Raw genomic sequence first — 27643 nt, 5'->3', positions numbered from 1 at the left:
CGCCCACTTCCCAGCACAGAGGCAAAAAAATGTTAGGCATGCATGATTTTATTGATAATGAGGGTACAACAATTCCATGCCAACCCCTAACAAACTGCATGCAAGGTACTGAAGAACTAGGTCAAGGAAGTTGAGTGGTAGAAACAGCGTGCAAGGTTCATGCCAACTACACTAGAGAAACAGGGTATGTAGGGTTGATTACGATACACAAAGAAACGCATGACAGTTAGACTGACCTTACTGACACGTATGTTCCTCCCTCAGCAGCCTGACCTCCACCACCAGCTGATTGTAGGTGATGCGGATTATACAATCACGCGAAGCATAGGATGAGGCCTTATTACTGTTCTGACACAAATAATTGCTAATGTAGGGTGTTCAGAGATGTATAGGTTGTTGGGCACAAACAATAACTGACTCTAGGCATTGCTCTAAGTCTGACACCCATGCAGCCTCCATGCCTCTCGTGGAGTTGATAAGTTCTAGGTGGATCCTGGTGGGATGGGAATGTTTTCTATTCCATAGGGGTTATTTAGCCAGGGAAAGTAGGGTGGCTGTGGTTGGGTGCATGTTTTCATGTACACCTCAAAGAGCTCTGGAGGAATGTTGCTTGAAGAATTGAAGCGATAATTATATGCAGTACGGCAATTGGTGTCAGGGTCGAAGGGGGAACAGCTGAGCTCATCGACGTCGTTGATCTCACTGACTGGCTTGGGGTTCTTCATCCAGGCCATCACACGGTCCAGGGACACCACAAACACGTCATCCAGTGTCCCTAGCCAGAGCAGGAAGCTGGGGAGGTGAAGATGGTGAGGGTGAGTATGAATGATGTGGTAGTGGGTGGTGTGACGTGATCCTGAGAACACACAGGAACAGTAGAAGAATGAGTAAATGTGTACATGAGGTGGTGAGAGCAAGTTGTGGTGATAATGGAGTCCAATCTGTAAGGGTAATTATCAATGTGCAAAAGACTGGCACGACAGTGTTTGTGATGGCCACTGTTGGTAAAGAGTGTACATAGTAAAATATAATATGGTTTCAAATCTCTTATTCAAAAGTGTTCAGATATACCACCGAGTCCCAAAACAAGTATGAACCAAAGCCATTACTTGGCGTAGCCCTCCTGGCGTGCCTCTGTGTTGTTGAGTGTTCCCTCGTAGAACCACGAGTGGTGCACATAGAGGCCAAAGGGTGCCTTGTTGTTGTAGTAGTTGATCAGGAAGTTACGCTTCAGGAATACCTCCACGGCATCAGGATCACTCAGCAGCTCATCTCCGGTCCTAAGGGAGAGACATTCATGAGGAAGTGTTACGTGTAGGGACATTTAACTACTATTTTTTTTTATATATATGGTGTACACTTCTAGGAGACAATGGTTAGCATGACTATTACTGAGTATTTTGGGGAGATAATTATATCTCGCATCTTTGTGTAGCTCATATATACAAGCATACTATTTTTTTTTTATTGAATTATATAGGGTAGCTTAAGTTTATAGAATAAAATTTTGCATGAATATTATCATATCATAAGTAATTTAATTTAAACAGAAGAACTGATATCTATAAACAAAAAGAAAACAAAACAACTAATTATATAGGATGGTTCCAAGTGTCAAAATTTATGTTCTACAACAGAATTTTTATCCATCACTAATTCCTATCTGGTGTCAAGCACGCTAAAAAAGGGCTATACAAAATCCCTGACAGTCCTGCACAGGCTGACAGGCACAATGCCAACACTTATTGTTGGTGTCAGCACCGAGGGGAGCTTGAGTCTTCCTCAAAAACCTCCGTCCCCTCATTGCTTCTGAGGCAAATCATTATAGTAGCTTTCATGCCACAACCTCAGCTCCCCTATATATCAAGGAACCTCCTATTCCTCACCTAAGGACATTCCTGCTCACTGATAATGGCCAGTTATGCTGTACTATGCTACTTCGTACTGTCAATGCTTTCCTCCCTATAATACTAACCCTTGGCAGGTGTCAAGCATGGCACAAGGCTGATTCAGGTTGTCGTTGAGGTCCAGCATGGGCATAACCCAAGTGCCAGGGTAAGAGTCTACAGGACATGTGCCCACTAGACAGTCCTGTCAGGGGGGAAACATGCAATATCTTTAATACTGACACCTAAAAAAAAAAAAAAAAAAAAAAAAAAAAAAACCAGTACAAATGGTCGTGGAAAGAGAGCTAAAACAGATCCAACACCTAATTTTCAAAACACTCTGATGTCTACTTTTGAGAAACAACACTTGGATGTAAAACAAGCAGGAAACACTGCGCTAAGATCAGCACTATAAAGACAATATTACAATATGCAGTAATGCATTGCACGGCTTCAATGGTAATATGAGAAAAAAATTAGAAGACTTTGAATGACATGAACTCACTTCACCTGCTGACAGTAAACGTCCTGCTGAGAATTTCAGTTTGATTGACCGAATGTTTATTGTTGCAAAATGCACAATAAAGGAGAAGGGAGGACTTTAATACACGTCACCATTATTCACTTGTTATGCCTTCTTGGTCAAACCCTCGTATTATTCTAGATAGCCTCATATATGTATGTATGATATATGAATAGGGCATACATGTAACGAAATCAGCCATGTTACGTAATGAATAAATGTGAAGCCTGCTAAATAAGTGTGAATAATGAACAAATGTAATGAATATATACAGGTGAAGAGACTCTCTTGCTGACATCTGCTAAATAATAGAACTTTATTACTTGTCACCATTATTAAATAAATTTTCACCTATTATCCCTAGGAAATATTAGGCTATCAGCAGATTTGAGCGGTGTATTCCAGCGAGACACTCCACATTTTTTCATCATATCTATTCTTCTCAGTTATTCTTTATATTTATTCTTCACGTTTACTCTTTGTACGTCTATTTTTCACATTTATCCTTCATAATCCTCCGCTCAGCTGATGTAATGTTGACATTTCCCGCCGCTCCGGCATACCAACACTGCCGAGCCACGCGCCTTCGTCTTGTCATGATCGTCACCACCAAGGAGACTATAGTCTCTTTGGTCACCACGCTGGTAGTCGCCGATACCACGAAAACAGCGACTGTGAAAGCGGATCGAGGCGATGGTAACGGCTGCTCCCTGGTTGGTAGGGGCTTTGGTTAGGGTGCGTACCAGACGACTGTGAAAGCGGCCCTTAGACTCCACTCTGTCCAGGAGAGCTGTGTGAGTGCCCCCCCCCCCCCGCACACACACACGTGAGATGCATACTCCATATTTAGATATTTACACTACTACTATTACTACTACTACTTCTTTTGCTGCTGCTGCTACACTGTCATCATATCTTACCTTAAAAAGAAAGGAAAGGAGATTACCCTGAAGATGGAATGTACGAATTGGCTTGGAGAGGTATGGTCCGTCAAGCGCCATGCACCGTGCTTTAATATAGGATCATCCCCTCACTTACGCAGCGCAAAGGCACACAACCTCACGCATAACATGACACACCACACACAAATATTGCATTACAAATTACGCCCTTCACTGCCACCACTTGCAATACAAGATTCACACAACCTCACCTATAACACCATACTCATCACAATTCGCCACAGACCACCACCCACCTGGGGGCTGAGATAGTCCAGAGTGTAGGGCCAGAGAGCAGGAATCGTCTCCTCGTACCAGTTGGTGTACCTCAGTGTGGTCCAGGAGGAGTCGTACTTCAGACCCAGAGTTTCTATGGCCCTGAACATTTCGTCCCCGCCCACCTCCAGGAAAGGCGCACGCCATCCCTGAAGAAACACAAACAACATTGTTATTATTATATATATGTAGGAGTACGCAGGCAGACACCTGCCAAAACGACTGTAAACCACTGCCGGTGAGGTATATGTGGGACTCGAAAGGGTACAAAATCGAATAAATTCGCAAAAAACGACTGATTTTTTTTTTTTTGAGTTCCCAACCTTGAAACCCACTCATTGTTTTAGAATTTCAAAAAACTTATTTTACAAATACTTTAGCCCTACCAATATGCTTTCCAATATGATGCATAACATTTCCCTACTCCCAGTAGTTTCGTCGCTAGAGCTCGAAACGTAAACCCTTTTGAGAGCAATTTTGACGAACTCCAGACACTTTGCCGTCTTTGTCTAGTGTGGCATTGCTATTATCTCTAGAAGCCTGTAATCTGGCATGTAGCTCCTCTTGGCAATGTAATTTGACCAGCTCGAAGGATTTTTTGATAGCTCGATTCCAAGTTTGTCGTCGAGCTGTCACAAAATAGCCTGTTTTTCGGCCCTTTTGCCGCGATTTGGACACGTCCTAGTTTTTTGCTTATACCGTTTTTTATTGATTTAGTGCTTTCCATTTTTTTATTATTATTAATCTGTGTTAATAGAGCTTTCATTTACCACCAAGCACGTCTTCCTAGCTTCAGTAGTTTTTGCTCGAGCTTGACCAGAAATCGCGACGAAAATTCGCCGAATCTGACTCATTTCACGCGCCGCGACGAAAAACCTTCCTGACGCCACAAAAATTAATATATCTGCATAAAAACTCATACATGAACTCTTCAATATGCTGACTATCCTGTATTAAAAGCATTTTAAGATATCTATATAAAAAGTTACTATTTTTATATAATCATTTCACTATATAAATCAACCTATATTAAGCGCCTTATTATACATGTTATTTCTTATTTTATTTAGTATTCAACCCTATTTCTTCCCATTTATGAATAATACATTTAATTTGCTTTCTTTTGATACCAAATCTGTATCTAAATATGTCTCTCTCACTCTCACTCTCTCTCTCTCTCTCTCTCTCTCTCTCTCTCTCTCTCTCTCTCTCTCTCTCTCTCTCTCTCACCTTGATATCTTCTTCAGGGATCTTCGCATTTCTCACTACAATCGTCCTGAGGTCCTCCATCTCCTGCTGCCACACAGTTTCATTGGCTGGCCGCCAATAGCCCTGAATATCACTCTTGTGCCTGTGGTAGGGAGGAACAGTGCATCGACGTTACAGAGGGTAGGGCTGCATGGGGGTTCTTAAGACATGTTTACAGTGTTACATCATAACACAATATTTTGTATGGAGAAGAGAGGCAAAAAACAACAACAACAAAAAAAAATAGGGAAAGAGGTGTAGTGAAAACATATTTTACTGAGTGTACACTGTAAATGCTCTACATAAATAGGTGGATCACTTGGGAGAAGTATCACAAATCATAACACTCCATTTTGTGTGGAAAAGCAATAGAGACAAGAGAAAGAAAATTAAGGAAAGAGCCATAACTAGTGACAACACATTACTGATTATACAGTGTTAAGTTTCAACATAAATGGGTGGATCAATAGGGAGCCATAAATGAGTGGATGAATAGGGAGCCTTAAATGGGTGGATCAATAAGGAGCCTTAAGTGGGTGGATCAATAGGGAGCCTTAAAGAGGTGGATCAATAGGGAACCTTAAATGGGTAGATTAATAGGGAGCCTTAAATGGGTGGATCAATAGGGAACCTTTAATGGGTCGATCAATAGGGAGCCTTAAAGAGGTGGATCAATAGGGAACCTTAAATGGGTAGATTACTAGGGAGCCTTAAATGGGTGGATCAATAGGGAGCCTTTAATGGGTCGATCAATAGGGAGCCGTAAATGGGTGGGTCAATAGGGAGCCATAAACCATCTACTACACAAGTAATTGTTGGCAAGCAAATAAAAACCGGATACTGAGGAGACACTTTCGTATCTGTAATTGGTTGGAGAGAGATAAGACCCTGCCATTAAAGTAAAAAGGGAAATAAGGAGTAAGGGCGGATCTTTATTAATCTCAATCAGGGACAAACATAAGGGAACAGGGGCGTGAAGAGCAAGGTGGTTGTAAAGGCAGTGTAGAAACATGGCAAAGTGAGGAGAAGTATGGGGCCAAAGAAATAACAACAGAACAGGACGAGAAAGAAGTGAGTACATAATTCAGCAGTGTGCTCACGTGACAGAGTGTAGGGCAATCTCGTGACCCAGGCGGTACAGCTCGTTGACCATGGAGTAGTCGGTGTACAGGTGGGAGAGGAAGAAGGTCATGGTGATGCGGCACTGGTTAGGGTTCTTCAGGTCCTTGAAATTGAGGTAGAAGTCAGAGTTCAGTTCAGTGACAGCATCGTCGAAGGTGAGCACCACAAACTGGGGAACGTCTGCCAGGTCAAGGCCACCTGGAAGATTGCGAAAGGTGAATTACTGCAGGAAAAAGGGTGATGAAAGGAGGGCAGATTGACTAATATTCACGGGTGGAATGACAGAGTTAAGTAGAGAGCTTGATGAAGCGGGAGCAGTTTTGGAGGAGAAACAAAATACAGTAAAACATCAATTTGATGTAGGATATGTTTTATTGCAAGTCACGCTAAATCATTCTAAAACTAAACCGAAATAATGATTCCAAGGGATTGATTTGCAGCTACTATATGACATCTACAAGTGTTCATATTTCATCATTTTGTTGGCAGCCACTGTTTTCTCTTTACAGCAATGGCGTCGAGATAGAAAATTACGTGCAGAATGTTAGAAAAATACTAAAAAAGTGATAACATGGCCCATGTTTCGGGTCTCATTTTAGAATGGTAACCCCAAGTTGATTATATCAAGTTGATATTCTACTAATGTATGAACTGAAGCACATTGGGCATAGGTCACCTGGAGGAGTGGAGAAGGGAGGAGAGGGAAGGGGGAGAGTGTGGAAGGATTCATGATCATTGCTTGTGACAAGGAGTAGCCTACTGTTACGAGGAGAGAAAAGTTGTAGGGGAATCCTGAAAAGCTGGAAAAGCATAGCAGCACACACACACACACACACACACCTGGGGGCAGTACGGCTGGACACAGACAATCAGGCTGGAAACAGTTTCGGTCTTGTTCACATTCCTCCCTTACGTCTTTATCTTTGACCTGCAAGTAAACCAAGGGGAATGTTGTAGCGTGGCGTGACGCTGATTTTCGTCCCGCTGCATGGTCACGCTAAAAAGGGTAAGTATAATCTAATGGTCTTTGCTTTTTTGTTCAGGATTCATTGTGAAGCTATGGAGCTGGAGGAGGGCAATCTCAACAATGGATGTAGTGTAGAAATCAAGGTGAGAAATCTGACTGGGGCTGTATACTAGTGGGGCCTTTGTGTGTGTGTGTGTGTGTGTGTGTGAGAGAGAGAGAGAGAGAGAGAGAGAGAGAGAGAGAGAGAGTCAAAGCTTATGTAAGAGGACCATGAAAAGGAGTGTTTCGCCACCGTTCATGACGTGGCGCGGCGTGGCATCGCCGGGAAGAGTTGGTGATGGATTGTATCAAACTGCATTGGGAGCAGGTCAGGAAATCTTGCAAGAGTCCTTGGTGTAAAGCAACAACAAGCGTGAGAATAATAGGTACATACTGATGCAGGAAGGCTGAACACGATATAAGTCAACGTTGCCAGATTGTCTTACTCAGCCTCTTATATTTACCGACTTCCGACCCCAAAACTGTCTCGTGGACCCCAATAAGGAGATTCACTTATAATTATCGTTAAAATAGTTAATTCCTGATGTTTCTTGGCAATAGTTGGGCGTCAGAAACCGGTAAATACAATGCTCGGAGTACGACAATCTGGCAACGGTGGATATAATGGAAAGATAACAATATAAGAAGGGGAAATCTGCAGCTGGAAGAAGGTGCACGAGAAACTTGTGGGAAACATTTTAGTGAAGTGGGAAACATTTTAGTGAAGTAGAGAATAATATGATCAATGAAATAGCTAGAGGCAGCGGATCCTTTAACATGTACCTGAGGGGCGGCCAGAGCAGGCACACCCGCCAGCAGGGCCAGCAGAAGGCAGCAGAGGAGAGGGCGCGGCATCATCCCCACAAGGCGTCACGCTGCACACTGACAACACACGGCCTCCTTCGTCCTTACTTATAGGCCGAGTCTCGTCGCTACGCCTTATCAGCATGTGTGTGTGTGTGTGAAATTTCAACTCGTTCCCTCTGTGGCCGCTTAATTTAAATACATAAGAACATAAGGAGTCTGCAAGAGGCCGGTTGTATATCACTGAGCAATGCATACAAAACTCGCCTGTCAGACACACACACACACACACACACACACAGATAGACGGAAAGTATATACACCTTTAGATTGTTGAGAATCTAGTAGAGTAATATATAACACTCAGTATATCGTTTTACAGTATATCAAGGAACACGTAGCAATCGGTTCCCGGACAGCGGTGAGAACACAGGGCTGTAAGAGATTAGACACGCGTCATACCCATCGAAAAACGGTGAGAACACAGGGCTGTGAGAGATTATCATATGTATTGCCAAATGGGAAGTATAACGCAGCATGTTAAGTTAAGGTTGCGGAATCTTTACTTAGGTTAAAACAGGAGGAGTAGATTAATTAGTGATATTAGTTAAGGTTACGGAATCTTTACATAGGCTAAAACAGGAGGAGTAGATTAATTAGTGATATTAGTTAAGGTTACGGAATCTTTACTTAGGTTAAAACAGGAGGAGTAGATTAATTAGTGATATTAGTTAAGGTTACGGAATCTTTACTTAGGTTAAAACAGGAGGAGTAGATTAATTAGTGATATTAGTTAAGGTTACGGAATCTTTACATAGGCTAAAACATTGTCGAGCTGAGCAAGGTTTTCCAGCGCCGCCCCTTTCAGGCTAGTGGCCAGCTGTACCGCGCACTCTTGGTCATCCCATCCGTTCCGAGCTGCCAACAGCTCAAACTGAGCGCGGTAAGCCTCCCAGGAGACCTTGCCATCAAACTCCTGAGGCTTCTTTCTAGAGGCCCATAGACGCCGGGGGAAGCTTCCAGCACAACAATAGGTTAAAACAGGAGGAGTAGGTTAATTAGTGATATTAGTTAAGGTTACGGAATCTTTACATAGGTTAAAACAGGAGGAGTAGGTTAATTAGTGATAATTTTCCTTTTGTCATAGTGTGAAAGCCCACCGTGAATATTACTTTCCCGCCTCCACTTTCTTCCTCGCCGCCACCCGTCATTCCTCTCTTCCTCCCTCCCCGCTATATTTTTTTTTGTCTTACGAAAAACTGTTCGGCCAAAAGTTAACCCCGATCAGAAGCCTTCCAGTCATCAAAATATAAATTAGTAGGAACCCATTAGATTTTCGCCACTTAATTAGGTGGCATGATACAAGGTTAGTAATCATGACAAAAAATGCAGATTGCGTTCGTTCACTAGCCTATTAACGGTAAGGGCGACTTCGTCCTTTTCTCCCCCCCCCCCCCTCCAGGCGTCCTCCCCCGTCACCCCTCCTCTCCCGGGAAAGGGTATATATAATATTCACCCCCCAGCAAAGTACTTGCAGGACATTCAAGCATCGTTTCTCTTCCGCTACAGCAGGTGAGCTATTACTGATTGATTGATTGATTGATTGACTGATCTCCCCCCCCCCCCCCCACCTCCCGTGTGTTTCCCCTCCTACCCCTCTTTTTTAAACCCAAATCTTAAATTAAATTGTGTTGATAAATAACCTGAGTTTAACATACCCCCATGTACAATGAATGATACACACACACACACACACACGCACAAGAGGCTTCCTTTGTGGATATTTAGTTGCCTCAAACGTTCCCCTCATGGTCGTTCAGCCGCCAAATATATATTTTGGCATCTGTTGTTTCGGTTGTCAAATATATGTTCTAACGGGACAACTTTTTGGTTAATCTCCATATGCTTTGCCTTATTCCTTCACCAGCATCTTAACTCGCATTTTGCTCACTTTAATTTTTCTTTCTTTTTCACACATTTCCTTGTCCCAACTGTTAATATAAATACCATAATCACTTCCTGTCATAAGCTAACAAATGTGACAAATCCCTGCAATATTCCATACAGTATCAGGTACGCCCACTTCCCCGCACAGAGGCAAAAAAATGTTAGGCAAGCATGATTTTATTGATAATGAGGGTACAACAATTCCATGCCAACCCCTAACAAACTGCATGCAAGGTACTGAAGAACTAGGTCAAGGAAGTTGAGTGGTAGAAACAGCGTGCAAGGTTCATGCCAACTACACTAGAGGAACAGGGTATGTAGGGTTGATTACGATACACAAAGAAACGCATGACAGTTAGACTGACCTTACTGACACGTATGTTCCTCCCTCAGCAGCCTGACCTCCACCACCAGCTGATTGTAGGTGATGCGGATTATACAATCACGCGAAGCATAGGATGAGGCCTTATTACTGTTCTGACACAAATAATCGCTAATGTAGGGTGTTCAGAGATGTATAGGTTGTTGGGCACAAACAATAACTGACTCTAGGCATTGCTCTAAGTCTGACACCCATGCAACCTCCACGCCTCTTGTGGAGTTGATAAGTGAGTAGCTTCTAGGTGGATCCTGGTGGGATGGGAATGTCCTCCATTCCAAAGGGGTTATTTAGCCAGGGGAAGTAGGGTGGCTGTGGTGGGGTGCACGTTTTCATGTACACCTCAAAGAGCTCTGGAGGAATGTTGTTTGAAGTATCGAAGCGATAATTATATGCAGTACGGCAACTGGTGTCAGGGTCGAAGGGGGAACAGCTGAGCTCGTCGACGTCGTTGATCTCACTGATTGGCTTGGGGTTCTTCATCCAGGCCATCACACGGTCCAGGGACACCACAAACACGTCATCCAGTGTCCCTAGCCAGAGCAGGAAGCTGGGGAGGTGAAGATGGTGAGGGTGAGTATGAATGATGTGTTAGTGGGTGGTGTGACGTGATCCTGAGAACACACAGGAACAGTAGAAGAATGAGTAAATGGGTACGTGAGGTGGTGAGAGCAAGTTGTGGTGATGATGGAGTCCAATCTGTAAGGGTAATTATCAATGTGCAAAAGACTGGCACGACAGTGTTTGTGATGGCCACTGTTGGTAAAGAGTGTACATAGTAAAATATAATATGGTTTCAAATCTCTTATTCAAAAGTGTTCAGATATACCACCGAGTCCCAAAACAAGTATGAACCAAAGCCATTACTTGGTGTAGCCCTGCTGGCGTGCCAGTGTGTGGTTGAGTGTTCCCTCGTAGAACCATGAGTGGTGCACATAGAGGCCAAAGGGTGCCTTGTTGTTGTAGTAGTTGATCAGGAAGTTACGCTTCATGAATGCCTCCACGGCAACAGGATCATTCAGCAGCTCATCTCCGGCCCTAAGGGAGAGACATTCATGAGGAAGTGTTACGTGTCGGGGCAGTTGACTACCATTTTTTTTTATATATATGGTGTACACTTCTAGGGAACAATGGTTAGCATGACTATTACTGAGTATTTTGGGGAGATAATTATATCTCGCATCTTTGTGTAGCTCATATATACAAGCATACTATTTTTTTATTTTTATTGAATTATATAGGGTAGCTTAAGTTTATAGAATGAAATTTTGCATGAATATTATCATATCAAGTCTAATTTAAATATCACAGAAGACTAACTGATATCTAAACAAATAAGAACAAAACAACTAATTATATAGGATGGTTCCAAGTGTCAAAATTTATGTTCTACAACAGAATTTTTATCCATCACTAATTCCTATCTGGTGTCAAGCACGCTAAAAAAGGGCTATACAAAATCCCTGACAGTCCTGCACAGGCTGACAGGCACAATGCCAACACTTATTGTTGGTGTCAGCACCGAGGGGAGCTTGAGTCTTCCTCAAAAACCTCCGTCCCCTCATTGCTTCTGAGGCAAATTATTAGTAGTTTTCATGCCACAACCTCAGCTCCCCAATATATTAAGGAACCTCCTATTCCTCACCTACGACATTCCCGCTCAATGATAATTGCCAGTTATGCTGTACTATGCTACTTCGTACTGTCACTGCTTTCCTCCCTATAATACTAACCCTTGGCAGGTGTCAAGCATGGCACAAGGCTGATTCGTGTTGTCATTGAGGTCCAGCATGGGCATAACCCAGGTGCCAGGGTAAGAGTCTACAGGACATGTGCCCACTGGACAGTCCTGTTAGGGGGAAAACATGCAATATCTTTAATACTGACACTTAAAAAAAAAGTACTACAAATGGTCGTGGAAAGAGAGCTCCAACAAATCCAACACCTAACTTTCAAAACACTCTGATGTCTGCTTTTGATAAACAACACTTGGATGTAAAACAAGCAGGAAACACTGCACTAAGCTCAGCACTGTAAAGACAATCATTTGTAGGTGCATCTAGGAAGGTTCAGTTCCTTTATCACAAACAGTGGACACGGGTAATCTGAACTGATTCACAGGCTGACTCATGGGAAGCAAGTACAATATATGCATTTTTTTTCATATTTGAAAAACATTATACGTATATTACTAAATCTAATTAGATCGGTTTACTTAAAAGTTTAATGAATATCCTCTATCGCTTCCTAAGGCTCATGAAATTTTAACTCCGCTCTATGACCATTAATAGTGCAGAGGTGAGTGGTCGCAGTTTGGTGAGTTGGGAGTGGAACTTTTTATTTTTCTTTGGGTATAAGTGATCGTTAAGGTACTCCACGAAATTTTCCATTAATATGAACAGGGATGCAATATTGGTATTCGGTATTTGAATACCTTTAAATACAGTGTTTGGATCACTGACCTCTAAATATATTTGAGATCAGTGGTATGGATGTATTCGAATTCGTAATTGAATGGTTTTCATTATAAATAAATGTATTCTCATTCGTATTCGAATACATGGGGAAAGTACTATATTTGTATTCTTCGAATAATCATCAATTTACCACCAAGAAAAAGATTCATTTGACTGTTAAGTGTTGCCTTCATACAAAATCTATAGAGAAGTACAATATTACCTCTCTCCTCACTCGACGTGTTCATTGCTCATCCGTAACCGGTGACCCGGTGCGAATGGTGATATACATATATATATATATATATATATACATATATATATATATATATATATATATATATATATATATATATTTTTTTTTTTTTTTTATTTTTACCAACTGTACTCACCCCAGTAGCGAGAATGGTAATGTAGATAGATTTCAAAAGGTAACTATGGGAGGCGGTGGCTGAGTGGTTAGCGTGCAGGCGCTGAGTTCAAAAGCTCCAGGAGGGACGCGGGTTATGTAACGTCTAGTACGTGTGGTGATAAATAATTTTCATTGAGAACTGGAAGTGTGGCAACAACGCACACCACCGCACCCAGGTGTAAACAAACCCACGGGTGTGGCGGGGAGATTGGTGGCAAATATAATGTATTCTGCTGCTGCATAGAACACCCGGGGGTCATTTGCGAACTATTTGAGTTCCCCACATACCATAATGGTATTGTGAACATGGGGCGATCGACTTCAATATATATAGCCAGGTAGATGGTTGAGAATTAAATTAGTTGTTGTTTTAGTTGTTGATGAAGCTGTCTGCCAGAGCAGACCTCAGAGCCATGCCTTGAACTGGGTTTTCCCACAGTTCCCTTGTAGAGTGTATGTTGTGTTGTCTGCGAGTGTGGCTGTCCTGCCATTCCACACGTAACGATCTGTAGCATTTAATAATAATTTCAAGGCTTGAGATAATTCTTGGCGTGGCCAGAACCTTCACACAACCTCACCTATAACACCATACTCATCACAATTCGCCACAGACCACCACCCACCTGGGGGCTGAGATAGTCCAGAGTGTAGGGCCAGAGAGCAGGAATCGTCTCCTCGTACCAGTTGGTGTACTTCAGTGTGGTCCAGGAGGAGTCGTACTTCAGACCCAAAGTTTCTATGGCCCTGAACATTTCGTCCCCGCCCACCTCCAGGAAAGGCGCACGCCACCCCTGAAGAATCATACATATACATATGTTGGAGTACGCAGGCAGACACCTGCTAACACGAACGTAAACCACTGCCGGTGAGGTATATGTGGGAGTTGAGGGGATGCTGCCAGATCAAAAACCTTTCCATGTCCTCACTCTGCTTCTCTGTTGTCTCAACACATCATATATGGGAAACTAACATTAGGACTCAGCAAAAATAATGAATAAAAAGGGATAAAGATATTTTTTTCACACCTATAGCAATTAATGAGGGAATGCTTTATCAGTTGTACAGCCACTGCTCTCTCTCTCTCTCTCTCTCTCTCTCTCTCTCTCTCTCTCTCTCTCTCTCTCTCTCTCTCTCTCTCTCTCTCTCTCTCTCTCTCTCTCTCTCTCTCTCTCTCACCTTGATGTCTTCTTCAGGAACCTTGGCATTTCTCGCCACAATAGTCTTGAGGTCCTGCATCTCCTGCAGCCACACACTCTCATTGGCTGGCCGCCAATATTCCTGAACATCACTCTTGTGCCTGTACGTAGTAGGAATGCATCGGACGTACTGCGCGTGAGTGCCATGGGGGTTCTTAAGACATGGTTATAGTGTTATATTACAACACCATATTGTGTATGGAAAAGCAAGAGAGGCAAAAGACAATAAAATTAAGGAAAGAGGTATGGGTAGTGACAATAAAAAAACACTTTACTGGTGAGTTGGGAGACGTATCACAAATCACAACACTGCATTTTGTAGGGAGAAGCAAGAGAGGCAAAAGAGAGAGAAAAAAAAAATCAAGGAAAGAGGTATGGGTAGTGAAAACACATACGCTACTGACTGTACAATGTGAAGGTACAGGTAACCAGGGGTAATCAGGGGTAACCACGGTGGAGCGCAAACACTCACTAGTTTTGTTAGGGCTTAAGGCGATGAGTGATGTTAAGACCGAGTAGGCAGGTTACGTGTTACCCCGTGTTAGTGGGAACACTTGCTATGTGTCTTCGTGTGTTAGTGCTACTTATTCTCATTTTTGCATGTTAGTTAAAAGTGTTAATGTTAACCTGTGTTTGAGGTATTTACAGGTTATGAGGGATGTGAAATTTAGTTTCAAATGGTTGGACCCTGTCCCTAGACCCTTTGTTCACCATCAGAATCTCTTTAACCTAGAGATATCTTGTAAATTAGAATATATTCTGGCTCTTTAGCATCGCATTAAACCAAATTCGCGTAAATCAAATTCGCGTAAAACGAGTTACCTATACTGCACAAGTGATTGTTGGAAATAAAATAAAAACCGGATATTGAGAAGACACTTCCGTATCTGTAATTGGGCTGGAGAGAGATAAGACCCTGCCATTAAAGTAAAAAGGGAAATAAGGAGTAAGGGCGGATCTTTACTAATCTCAATCAGGGACAAACATAAGGGAACAGGGGCGTGAAGAGCAAGGTGGTTGTAAAGGCGGTGTAGAAACATGGCAAAGTGAGGAGAAGTAAGGGGCCAAAGAAATAACAACAGAACAGGACGAGAAAGAAGTGAGTACATAATTCAGCAGTGTGCTCACGTGACAGAGTGTAGGGCAATCTCGTGACCCAGGCGGTACAGCTCGTTGACCATGGAGTAGTCGGTGTACAGGTGGGAGAGGAAGAAGGTCATGGTGATGCGGCACTGGTTAGGGTTCTTCAGGTCCTTGAAATTGAGGTAGAAGTCAGAGTTCAGTTCAGTGACAGCATCGTCGAAGGTGAGCACCACAAACTGGGGAACGTCTGCCAGGTCAAGGCCACCTGGAAGATTGCGAAAGGTGAATTACTGCAGGAAAAAGGGTGATGAAAGGAGGGCAGATTGACTAATATTCACGGGTGGAATGACAGAGTTAAGTAGAGAGCTTGATGAAGCGGGAGCAGTTTTGGAGGAGAAACAAAATACAGTAAAACATCAATTTGATGTAGGATATGTTTTATTGCAAGTCACGCTAAATCATTGTAACACTAAACAGAAATAATGATTCCAAGGGATTAATTTGCAGCTACTATATGACATCTACAAGTGTTCATATTTCATCATTTTGTTGGCAGCCACTGTTTTCTCTTTACAGCAATGGCGTCGAGATAGAAAATTACGTGCAGAATATTAGAAAAATACTCAATTTTTTTTTTAAAGGAAGCAGCTCCAGGGCAACAACAACAACAACAACAACAACAAAGAGTAGAAAAAAAGCCGGCTAAACGCTGCTCACAAAACAAGAAAAGTAAAGAGTGGCCAAAAAAGAGGTAAATTTCGAGTCTTGATACTCTCCTCTTGAAAGAGGTCATGTCACAGGCAGGAGGAAATACAGATGAAGGAAGGCTGTTCCAGAGTTTACCAGTGCAGGAGATGAAAGAATGAAGATTCATAAGGGGTTTGGAAAGTATACGGATGAACTAGAGTAGATAGTCTAGTACAGCGGGGCTGCGGGAGGGGGAAGGCATGCAGTTAGCAAGTTCAGAAGAGCAGTCGGCATGAAAATATCGATAGAAGATGGAAAGAGATGCAACACTGCGGCGGAATTGAAGAGGTAGAAAACTGCTAATAGATGGGGAGAGTTGATGAGACGAAGAGCCTTTGACTCCACTTCTAGTAGGGCTGTGTGTGTGTGGAGCCCCCCCACACAGAGATGCATACTCCATACGAGGACGGACAAGGCCCCAGTATATGAACAGAATCTGTGTGGGGGAGAAGAACTGGCGGAGACGATACAAAACGCCCAACCTCGAGGAAGCTGATTTAGCGAGAGAAGAGATGTGAAGTTTCTAGTTAAAATTTTGACAGACCGAGGATGTTTAGTGTAGGGCTGTACCTCCACCCTCCAACCCCTCTCGACTGGGATGCCACAAGGGACGCGCATGGGGCCTCTATGTTTCCTTGTCCTCAATAATGACGTATTGACAAACACTCCTCATCGCTGGAAGTACGTCGATGATTCTACAGTGGGCATCACCATCAACAAAACAGCCCCTGAGTACACGCCCCTACAAGACATTCTGGACCGACTGCAGAGCTGGACACAAAACAACCACGTCACCATCAACACCAACAACGGTGGTGATGCATTTTCACACCTCCACCACCACCAGCTCTGATGGTTGGACCTCACCCACTGTAGGTAGTAAAAGCCACCAAACTACTTGGAGTCACCTTGGAAAACAAGTTGAACTGGGGCAAGCACGTCACCACCATCATCAGAGCGGCCTCTTGCAATCTCTACATGTTGAGGCGCATGAAGTCACTAGAAGCCATCCAGCGGACGCTTAAGGACCTGTAGCTACACCACCTTCATCCTCCCCAGCCTTCTTTACGCCTCCCCTGCTTGGGCTTCCTCCATCAACAAGACTCAGCAGCACCAACTAGAGAGAGTCCAGATGCTGACTTGCAAACATATTCTGGGCAGTTCTTACACCAACTACGAGAACTCACTAGCCCAGCTGAATCTGCCCACACTTCAGGACCGTTATCAGCTAAATCGGCAAGTCCCTGGTCCAAAACCCACGCCACGAACACCTGCTCCCACCCACCCTCCCCCTCCCACTCGACCCACCCATCAAAGGACGTACCGACAGGTATAGGCTTTGTTCAGTTCCCATGATGGTCAAACAGATCAACACCTCCACGGTCACGTGACCCCCCCCACCCATACTTGCACCACCCTGGAGGACTTAGGCCCGCCTATCACCTCGATACACTATTCTCTGCATCCCGCATCCACTCTTCCTCACTGCTCCACTACTCATTCCATAATTGTTATTTGTAATTTGTATATTTTCAGCCTTATGGCTGCCAACCAACAAATAAACCATTTATTATTATTACACACACACACACACACACACACACACACACACACACACACACACACACACACACCTGGGGGCTGTACGGCTGGACACAGACAATCAGGCTGGAAACAGTTTCGTCCTTGTTCACATTCCTCCCTTACGTCTTCATCTTTGATCTGCAAGTAAACCAAGGGGGATGTTGTAGTGCTGCGTGACGCTGATTTTCGTCCCGCTGCATGGTCACGCAAAGGGTAAATATAATCTAATGGTCTTTGCTTTTTTGTTCAGGATTCATTGTGAAGCCATGGAGCTGGAGGAGGGCAATCTCAACAATGGATGTAGTGTAGAAATCAAGGTGAGAAATCTGACTGGGGCTTTATACTAGTGGGCCATTTGTGTAAGTAGGTAAAGGTTTATTGCTAACATATTTAGAATAAAGGTTTACAATTATTTAACTTTAAATACAATAGCTACGGTCCGTCGAGCCAAAGCTCCATGACGGACGTTATGATTAATATTTTTGAGGGAGTGAGAAAAAAAAAATAAAAGAAGAATTCAATGCTACATAACTAATGACAGCTATTTACATTATGACATGAACCCAAATCGAAGACATCCAAGCAACAGTTTGAATAACAATAGTCAAAACGATACGCATAATAATTACACACACACAAAAAAAAAACACGTACAATAGTAACAAAAATGACAATGATAGCTGTAATAATAATTACAAATAAAAATAATCATTACAATAATATTGCTAATCAAAACAATTAAACTAATATTAATATTAATAAAGATAATAATAATAATGTAATAAGAGTATTATTAATGATGATGATGATGATAATAAAAATAATAAAAATAATAATAATGATAATAATAATAATAATAATAATAATAATAATAATAATAATAATAATAATAATAATAATAATAATAATAATAATAATGATAGATAATCAAAATAATAAAATACTAGTAATATAGACTAAACAGGATGGATGAAGTACTACAAATTATTTCGGAAACTCAGATACCTTGCTGATAAAGTAAATATTTTTTTTTATCTGGATATGTTGGTCGTTGTGAGTAGAGTTTTCTCATCATGAAGCAGACTTTTTTTTTTTACAGCAAAGGTGACAGTTAAAGGGTATATAAAAAAGAAAACAATAATGAAAAAAAAAGCTACTTACTGCTCCTAAAAAGAGTACAGAGGAGTGGCCGAAAGATAGGTCAATTTCGGGAGGAGAGGTGTCCTGATACCCTCCTCTTGAAAGAGTTCAAGTCGTAGGCAGGAGGAAATACAGATGAAGGAAGATTGTTCCAGAGTTTACCAGCGTGAGGGATGAAAGAGTGCAGATGCTGGTTAACTCTTGCATAAGGGGTTTGGACAGTATAGGGATGAGCTTGAATAGAAAGTCGTGTGTGGCGAGGCCGCGGGAGGGGGGGAGGCATGCAGTTAGCAAGTTCAGAAGAGCAGTCAACGTGAAAATATCGATAGAAGATAGAAAGAGAGGCAACATGGTGGCGGAATTTAAGAGGTAGAAGACTATTAGGAAAAGGAGGAGAGCTGATGAGACGAAGAGCCTTAGACTCCACTCTGTCCAGAAGAGCTGTGTGAGTGGAGCCCCCCACACGTGAGATGCATACTCCATACGAGGGCGGACAAGGCCCCTGTATATGGATAGCAACTGTGCGGGGAAGAAGAACTGGCGGAGACGATACATAACATACATAACGATACATACATAATAGGGGATAGATGTTTGGAAGATTGTGTCGAGTTGATAGGTGGAGAATTTGGGTTTTTGAGGCATTGAAGGACACAAGGTTCTTTTTACCCTAATCGGAAATGATAGCAAGGTCTGAGGTTAAGCGTCCTGCAGCCTCCAGTCTGGAGTCATGTAATTCCTTTTGAGAGGGTCTTCTATTGAAAGAAGTTGAATAATGCACAGTGAAGTCGTCGGCGTATGAGTGGATAGGACAGTTTGTTATGGAAAGAAGATCATTGATGAATAACAGGAAGAGAGTGGGTGATAGGACAGAGCCCTGTGGAACACCACTGTTGATAGGTTTAGCGGAAGAACAGTGACCGTCTACACTATTAAATAAGCTACACTGTTAAATAATCTCGGACCAAAACTTAAAACACTCTTTTTAAATAATGTTGTTTTGAAGACTGGGCAGTGTGTGTGTGTGTGTGTGTGTGTGTGTGTGTGTGTGTGTGTGTGTGTGTGTGTGTGTGTGTGTGTGTGTATTTAACTATATGTATTTACCTATTTGTAGTATACTGGGCCTGAGCTTAAGCTCGGAAAGTTCTGTCTCCCAACTGAGTGTGTGAGTGAGCGTGTGTGTGTGTGTCAGTGTGTGTGTGTGTGTGTGTGTGTGTGTGTGTGTGTGTGTGTGAAGGTTTATGAAAAAGGGCACAGGAAAGACTTGTTTTGACACTGTTCATACGGTAGCGGGTGGCATCGCCGGGAAGAGCTGGGGGTGGATTGTATCAAACTGCATTGAGGGCAAGCCAGGGGGAAATGTTGCAAGAGTCGTAGGTGCAAAACATGCTATTGCCATAACAAACGTAAGAATATTACATATTGATGCATGAATGTTGACCATACTATAACTGAAAGATAAAGAAAAAAAAGGGGGGAAGGGAAAATCTGGAGATCTGGAGACGGCGCAAGAGAAACTAGTGGGAAATATTTCATTAAAGTAGAGAATAATATGATTAATAAAGAAGCTCGTAGCAGCGGATCCTTAAACATGTACCTCAGGGGCGGCCAGAGCAAGCACACCCGCCAGCAGGGCCAGCAGAAGGCAGCAAAGGAGAGGGCGCAACATCTTTCCCACGAGGCGTCACGCTGCACACTGACGACACACTGCCTCCTTTCAGGGTCCTTTGTCCCTACTTATAGGCTGAGCCTCGCCGCTAGTCCGCTTATCAGCATGTGTGTGTGTGTGTGTGTGTGTGCTTTCAACTCGTTCCCTCTGTGGCCGCTTAATTTCCACTGTAATAGACTGATACTGTCTCACCCCTGAACATAAAAAGTGGTGTTCCGCAGGGCTCTGTTCTGCCTCCCACTCTCTTTCTATTGTTCATTGGTTGTGTTTCCAAAACAAGTTGTTAAATGTACTCTTTTGCTGATACCTCTACTCTGCATTACTTTACGTTTTCAACTAGAGATCCTTACATCAAGAATTATGCAACTCAAGACTGGATTTAGGATAACGCTTAACACGGTAGCAGCGACGGGCCAAATTTGCCTCCCGCTCTCTTTTCATTGTTTAGTGATTGTTTTCTTCCAAAACAAGTTGTTAAATCTACTCATTTGCTGATACCTCTACTCTGCATTACTTTACTTTTTTTTTTTACAGCAAGGGAGGCAGCTCAAAAAAACAAATACAAAACACAGCACTCTTCTGTCTTCCGTACCTGCTCTCCGACCTGCGGACTGGAAACGAGCGGACCTCGCGGTGTGGGGAGTTTTTTCAAAAAAAGTTTTCAAAAGGCGGAAGCGGCAGGTGTTTAAGTCCGTACCTCCGCACCGGTTTTCCGCAAGGATAAAAAAGAAAAAAACAAAAAGGATAAAAAAGAAAGCATGTTTCAGTGGTTTTCGCGGTCTGTGCTGCAGGGCATGTTTTCGTTCACCAGCCTGACGTCACGAGTGACGATTTACGGCCCCGTGTTGCATGCCGGTTGAGGTATGATAATTATGATGGTGTGTGTGCAGTTACTTTACTTCAGGTGGTGGAGATTCTATGCGTTAAAATGACAATAATGATAACAAAAATAAAAATAATATCAATAATAGTAAAAAAAAAGTTAATAATAATAATAATAATAATAATGCTGCTGCAGTATTGTATTTTTATTTTTTTTTTTTTTTTTATTTTTTAGATTTTCAGGCGCGCTTTTTGGGTTTTGTACCGGAGCGAGGAGTGGGGTGCGGAGTGAGGAACGGAAAAAAGAAAATTTTAGCGCGTACAGACTATATGTGTATGTGGTTCGAGGAGGTGTGGAGCGGTATCGGACTACCCGATATCCAGTAACGCGCCCAGCTCTGACAAAACAAAACTAAACAAAACAAAAACAAGGAGCATAAAGGCCAGCTGGACGCTGCTCCATCCAAAGAAAAGAGAACGAGAAGCCATGAGAGACATCAACTTCGGATGGATAGGTGTCTTGATGCTCTTCTCTTGAAAGCGGTTCAATTAAGTCGTAGGCAGGAAGAAATGCAGAGTTTACCAGCGAAAGGGATAAAAGAATGAAGATTCTGGTTAACTCTTGCATAAAGAATTTGAAAAGGAGGCTATAAGGGTGAGCAAGAATGGAAAGTCGTGTGCAGCGGGGCCGCGGGAGGGGGGGGGGGGGGGAGGCATGCAGTTAGCAAGTTTAGAAAAGCAGTCAGCATGAAAATATCGATAGAAGATAGAAAGAGATGCAACATTGCGGCGGAATTTAAAAGGTGGAAGACTATTAGTAGGAGGAGGGGAGTAGACGAAACGTAGAGTCGTGACTTCACTCTCTCCAAGAAGAGTTGAGAAAATGAAGGAAAATTCAATTTTCTAAAGCAATTTCATCAATAAAATAGTTTGCCAAGCGAATAATTATGTGTGGCAAAAGCTTACACTTATTCAACATAATATACGCATGATAAAAACGTCCAAATACGGAAAATTAAAAGCTTAAATCATTTAACTGAATCTGCAAATATATTCAAGTACACACACACACACACACACACACACACAACAGCAATGTGTTGGAGTAAGTAATGAAAACACATCAGTCATTTTATCATGAAAAAACTTTAATTTTCTTTTGTCTGTGTGTGCAGTAGCGTGTGAGTGTGTGTGTGTGTGTGTGTGTGTATGTGAGACGGGCCTGACGCGTGTCTAATCCCTCACAGCCCTGTGTTCTCACCGCTTGCAGTGAATCGACTGCCACGTGTCCCTCGATACCATGAGTAAACTTTCCCCCTATCTATGTGTGTGTGTGTGTGTGTGTGAAAGGCGAGTTTTGTATGCATTATGCAGTGATATACATAACCGAATCATAAGCATACTTATTGCGTATTTATATTTAATGTATGAGAAATGTCTACCTATTTTTGTATATTTTTTTCTTCATAATCGTGATAATAATAATGATAATGATAATAATAATAATAATAATAATAATAATAATAATAATAATAATAATAATAATAATAATAATAATAATAATAATAATAATAATAATAATAATAATAACAATAATAATAATAATAATAATAATAATAGTAATAATAATAATAATAAATATAGTAAGAATAATAATGATAAGTTACAATAATAATAAATATAATAATAATTATAATAATAATATTAATAATTGTAGCAGTAGCAGTAGTAGAAGTAGTAGTAGCCTATCAAACCTATTGACCTTTTATAACGACCTCTTCACAGTTTATGACGTAACCAAATCACTGGACGTAGTCTATCTTGATTTCTAGAAAGCGTTTAATAAAGTCCCACATCATAAATTACTCTACAAATTAAAGCAAATAGGTATTGATGGTCTAGTACACCAATGGATCGCGAATTGGTTGAGCAACAGACAACAAAGAGTGGTGATTGACGGATTTAACTCAGAGTGGGCGCCGGTCACTAGTGGCGTCCCTCAGGGTTCGGTTCTTGGCCCAGTGCTCTTCATTATTTACATTAACAATGTGGATGTTGGACTCAACAATCGCATTTGTAAATTTGCAGACGACACAAAGATTGGTAACTCGGTTCACACTGACGAAGACAGGCAAAGCCTCCAAGAGGATTTGCACAAAATTTCAGCTTGGTCGGATAGATGGGAGATGCCCTTTAACGTAGACAAGTGCCAGGTCCTTCAAGTTGGAACAAGGAATAAGAAGTTCGATTACGAAATGCGCGGCGTTAAACTCAAAACCGTTCAATGCGTTAAGAACTTGGTCGGATAGATGGGAGATACCCTTTAACGTAGACAAGTGCCAGGTCCTTCAAGTTTGAACAAGGAATAAGAAGTTCGATTACGAAATGTGCGGCGTTAAACTCAAAAGCGTTCAGTGCGTTAAGGACTTGGGGGTCAAAATCGCGTCAAACCTCAAATTCTCACGGCAGTGCATCGATGCAGCAAACAAAGCGAACAGAATGTTGGGCTTCATTAAAATAAACTTTTTATTCAAGAATAAAGATATAATACTTCCACTCAACAATAGTTTAGCCAGACCCCAATTGGGATATGCGGTACAGTTTTGGTCTCCCCACCATGCAAAGGACATTGCTAAATTAGAAGGTGTTCAGCGTCGGGCAAGAAAAAATAATCCCTTCCTTGAGCAACAAATCCTACGAAGAAAGGCTATCCACCCTTAACATGTTCTCTCTTGAGAAACGTCGCCTCCGAGGAAAACTGATCGAATGTTTTAAAATACTTAATGGTTTCACGAATGTAGACAGGTCAGCATTGTTTATGATCGATGACACTTTGCGTACGAGGAACAATGGCATAAAACTCAAATGTAGACAAGTAAATTCAGACTGCACCAAATTTTTCTTCAACAACGTTGTAGTGCGAGAATGGAGTAAGCTCCCACCTTCAGTGATCCAGTGTAACACGACTGACTCCTTTAAAACAAGCTCGACCGTCACTTCCTTCAACTTAATATTAACTAGAGTTGAAATGCAACGTTTTGGAGCCATCTGATTAATGTAGAATCACTTAGGTTTAAGGACAGACCACTTAGTCTGAACCATGGGGTCTGTGTGGTCTGATTTTCTATGTATCTCTCTCTCTCTCTCTCTCTCTCTCTCTCTCTCTCTCTCTCTCTCTCTCTCTCGAGCGTCATCGGCTATCGGTATGGAGTTCGTGTAGCCTCACCGCGCCGCGAGCCCCAACTTTTGGCTTCTGTTAGTGCCGATATGGTGTTGTCTGCCATCCCCGTATCGTGAGACATCCGATCCTGAACTTTGCATCGCGGAACCCAATCTTTACTATCACAGAGTAACTAAGTGAAGCATCTAAGTGTAAAGAAGTACCAAGGAGGACCTAAAAAGCGATGCAAAGTGGAACAGGTCACAAGAAGAGGAAGTGATTATTGCTATCCTAGTTATATACATACATACGTCACCATTTGCTTTTATAATAATATAAATAAACTTGAGTGGGACAGATCCCGACAAGCAGTCGACAAAAGACACGGTAATGTGTCGAAATTCACCTACCCGTGTATGTATTCAGGATGGGATTTCTCACGACACGGGGATGTCTCACGAAACCACATTGGTGCCGGTGTGGCGGCAAGTCTCGTCCCCCTGATTTGGTTTGTCCAGGTTTTGTTTACATACACAGGGTGGATGAATTTCGACACAGTACCGTGTCTTTTATCGACTGCTTGTCGGGATCTGTCCCACCCAAGTTTATTTATATTTTTATAAAAGTAAATGATGACATGTATAATATTATACTAAGATATCAACATTCTTCTTCTTTTGACCTGTTTCGCTTTACATCCCTTTTTAGGTCCTCCTTGGTATTTCTTTACACTTAGATGCTTCACTTAGTTACTCTGTGATAGTAAAGATTGGGCTCCGCGATGCGCTGATCAGGATGGGACAAACCAAACCAGGGGGACGAGACTTACCGCCACATCGGTATTCACGGTTAAATAATTAACGGTGCCTGCCCAGACACAGAGCATGAGGATGAGGACTGTAGTGACCAGCAGTGACGTGACACACACACACACACACACACACACACATGTATGGAGCTCCGTAGTGCAATGGTTAGGCCACTCGCCTTAATCGAGAGGTCCCGGGTTCGATTCCCGGGCGGAATGGAGACGGAGGGTCAGTCTCCATTAATTCGTGCTTGCTGTCCACCCAGCAATGAATGGGTACCGGGTGTAAGTTGGGGGTTGTGTCCTGCCTCCCGGATGTGTGTGGGTGTGAGGCTTCTGCCGTACTCATGCAGAGATCCGTCACTTGTGAGGAAGCTCATTCGGAGAGGAAACTTGCTGGCGATCGCGAGTCGATCGCGTGGTCAGACCATGGTGAATAACATACACAGTTACCGTCTCCAGTCATGCAGCCTCGCAAGCAGCGGCGTTGATCTGTCGTCAAAGTAATGAGACTTGCTATCGTTTTTTATTCCACGCTTATCACAGATGTTATTTCTCAACATGCGCGCTCTTGTACCACCGCCGCCGCCTCGTATGACGACACAGCTGCCTTCCTCATGTCTTTATCTTGTCGGTTCATTGTTTTTTAAAAGATTTATCCCCAAGTATCACTAAGGGAACGGGCCCTCGTCCGAAGACGGCCCGTGAAGAGGGAAAAGATTGCTCCCTCCCTGCACGAGGGAGCACGGGCCGACAGACCGACTCTGTCGGCGATCAAAATCTAGCCGACCAAGTCGGTCTGTCGACGAGGACTGGCGGGACACAACCTACGACTGACATCCGATACCCTTTTACTGCTGGGGAGACAGGGGCGCGGAATAAAGGAGACTGCCCATTCATCTCAACTCCGCCCGGGAATCGAACGATGGACCTCTCGATTGTAAAGCGACCGTGCTAACTACTGTGTGTGTGTGTGTGTGTGTGTGTGTGTGTGTGTGTGTGTGTGTACAAAGTAGTGCGGTGACAGACATGGCAGTATCCATCCACTTTTCAGGGTCTAGGGGAGTCGTCAGGGGCAAAGAGCACGAGTCTGGTAAGCACGGAAGAAACTAAAGACCACTTACAAATTATCGTAAAGTATGGTCAAAATTCTGCTTGAGCTAAGTAATATTTCGAGGCGGGAGATTAGTCACGATAAACTGTGTGGCGGTAAAGATTTTTATTTATCACACAGGCGGCGTGGCACTCGTGTGTATGCGGCGCGACATCCAGACGGCGTCAGCGGCTTTATTCAAACAGAAATCCCTTGATCCGCGGGGTCTCGCGCGGCGGATGGACTGCTGACGGAGACGGTGACGTAAGCGGCGGGGATTAGTTTACATCTCTCTCTCTCTCTTAGCCCTTCCATCCCATAAATACAAGACTCTTCCAGTGTCTTTGTGTCATATCTTTCAGCGATATAAAGACATGAGAACATAAAATATACGGAGTCTTTAAGAGGCCGGTATAGGACTATTCAAGGCAGCTCCTGTAATCCTAACCCTACCTAACCTCGCTATTCTTGAACTTATCTAACCTTCTCTTGAAGGTATTTATCATATTGGCACATATAACATGACTGCCAAACATTCACTACTCAATTAGTAAAGCAATTCTTGCTTTACTAACCCTCCTCACACCCTTCGCCTTTCTAGAGAATGATAATTTAAATGTTTAAATCTGTTCCTATATGGTAAGTCCACAAGAGAATAATATTTGTCATCCTTTTCTGCACAGATTCTAACATTTTGATGCCCAGAACTGCCCAGAACTGAACCGTATAATCGAGATGAGGCCTAACTAATGTAAAATATAGCTTTAGGATGTCTTTAGCGTTCATGTTACCGATGCTTCTTGAAATGAAACCCAGAACCATGCTTGCACGACTTTTAGTTCGAATGCATTGAGTCCTTGGACTGATATCAGAACCCCCGATTTAATTTCTATCACACCAATGTAACAGACTTACTGAGGTCATTTGTATGGATATCACGGTTAGTGGGTCAGCAGATTGTAAGATTTGGGGCAGTAAAGCAAGTCACTGGTTAACATGGTATAACAAAGACCATTAACTTACTTTTAGTCATGAACATTACTCGGGAGATTAACACACGCCAGTACACCCTTGCAGGCCTCTCTGCCCCGGCCCCCAATACACAAATGTTACTGTAAAGGTATTTATTGACATACCGGTGTAGATTTCTCAGTGGACTGGTTATTTTTTTCTTAGCAAGGTTATGTTTGCTTGAAGTATATACGTGTTGAAATATAATATGTACAATAAAAAAATTCTCAGAAAGCATTAACTTTTGCATTCTTGACTCAGTAAAGCAAACAATTATGTAAGAATACACGCACCGAGCTGACATCACGACACACAAACACCCACCCACCC

General features: G+C 42.5%; 2 protein-coding genes and 1 long non-coding RNA gene across 3 annotated transcripts; 1 reads left to right on the top strand and 2 right to left on the bottom strand.

Moving 5' to 3' along the window:
• Positions 1-32: 32 nt before the first annotated feature.
• LOC126981058 (chitin deacetylase 7-like) lies at positions 33-7934 on the bottom strand. The gene is made up of 8 exons (XM_050831733.1): positions 7786-7934; positions 6837-6924; positions 5975-6194; positions 4857-4977; positions 3608-3775; positions 1976-2091; positions 1110-1280; positions 33-792 (listed from the first exon to the last, which is right to left on the bottom strand). The coding sequence occupies exons 1-8, from the start codon at positions 7858-7860 to the stop codon at positions 483-485; spliced, it is 1269 nt and encodes a 422-aa protein (XP_050687690.1). The 5' UTR covers positions 7861-7934; the 3' UTR covers positions 33-482.
• A 151-nt stretch (positions 7935-8085) lies between these two features.
• On the top strand, positions 8086-10053 carry LOC126981061 (uncharacterized). Its single transcript, XR_007733728.1, has 2 exons — positions 8086-8542; positions 8605-10053. It is a non-coding gene; the product is annotated as an uncharacterized LOC126981061 (long non-coding RNA).
• LOC126981060 (chitin deacetylase 7-like) lies at positions 9915-20501 on the bottom strand. Its single transcript, XM_050831734.1, has 8 exons — positions 20348-20501; positions 17661-17748; positions 15325-15544; positions 14177-14297; positions 13624-13791; positions 11866-11981; positions 11000-11170; positions 9915-10682 (listed from the first exon to the last, which is right to left on the bottom strand). Exons 1-8 carry the CDS (start codon positions 20417-20419, stop codon positions 10373-10375), a joined length of 1266 nt encoding a protein of 421 aa, XP_050687691.1. The 5' UTR covers positions 20420-20501; the 3' UTR covers positions 9915-10372.
• Between the last annotated feature and the right edge of the window lie 7142 nt (positions 20502-27643).

The sequence above is a fragment of the Eriocheir sinensis genome, chromosome 46 (assembly GCF_024679095.1).
Source record: "Eriocheir sinensis breed Jianghai 21 chromosome 46, ASM2467909v1, whole genome shotgun sequence".
Lineage (NCBI taxonomy): Eukaryota > Metazoa > Arthropoda > Malacostraca > Decapoda > Varunidae > Eriocheir > Eriocheir sinensis.
This window is presented reverse-complemented; position numbering and strand designations above follow the sequence as displayed.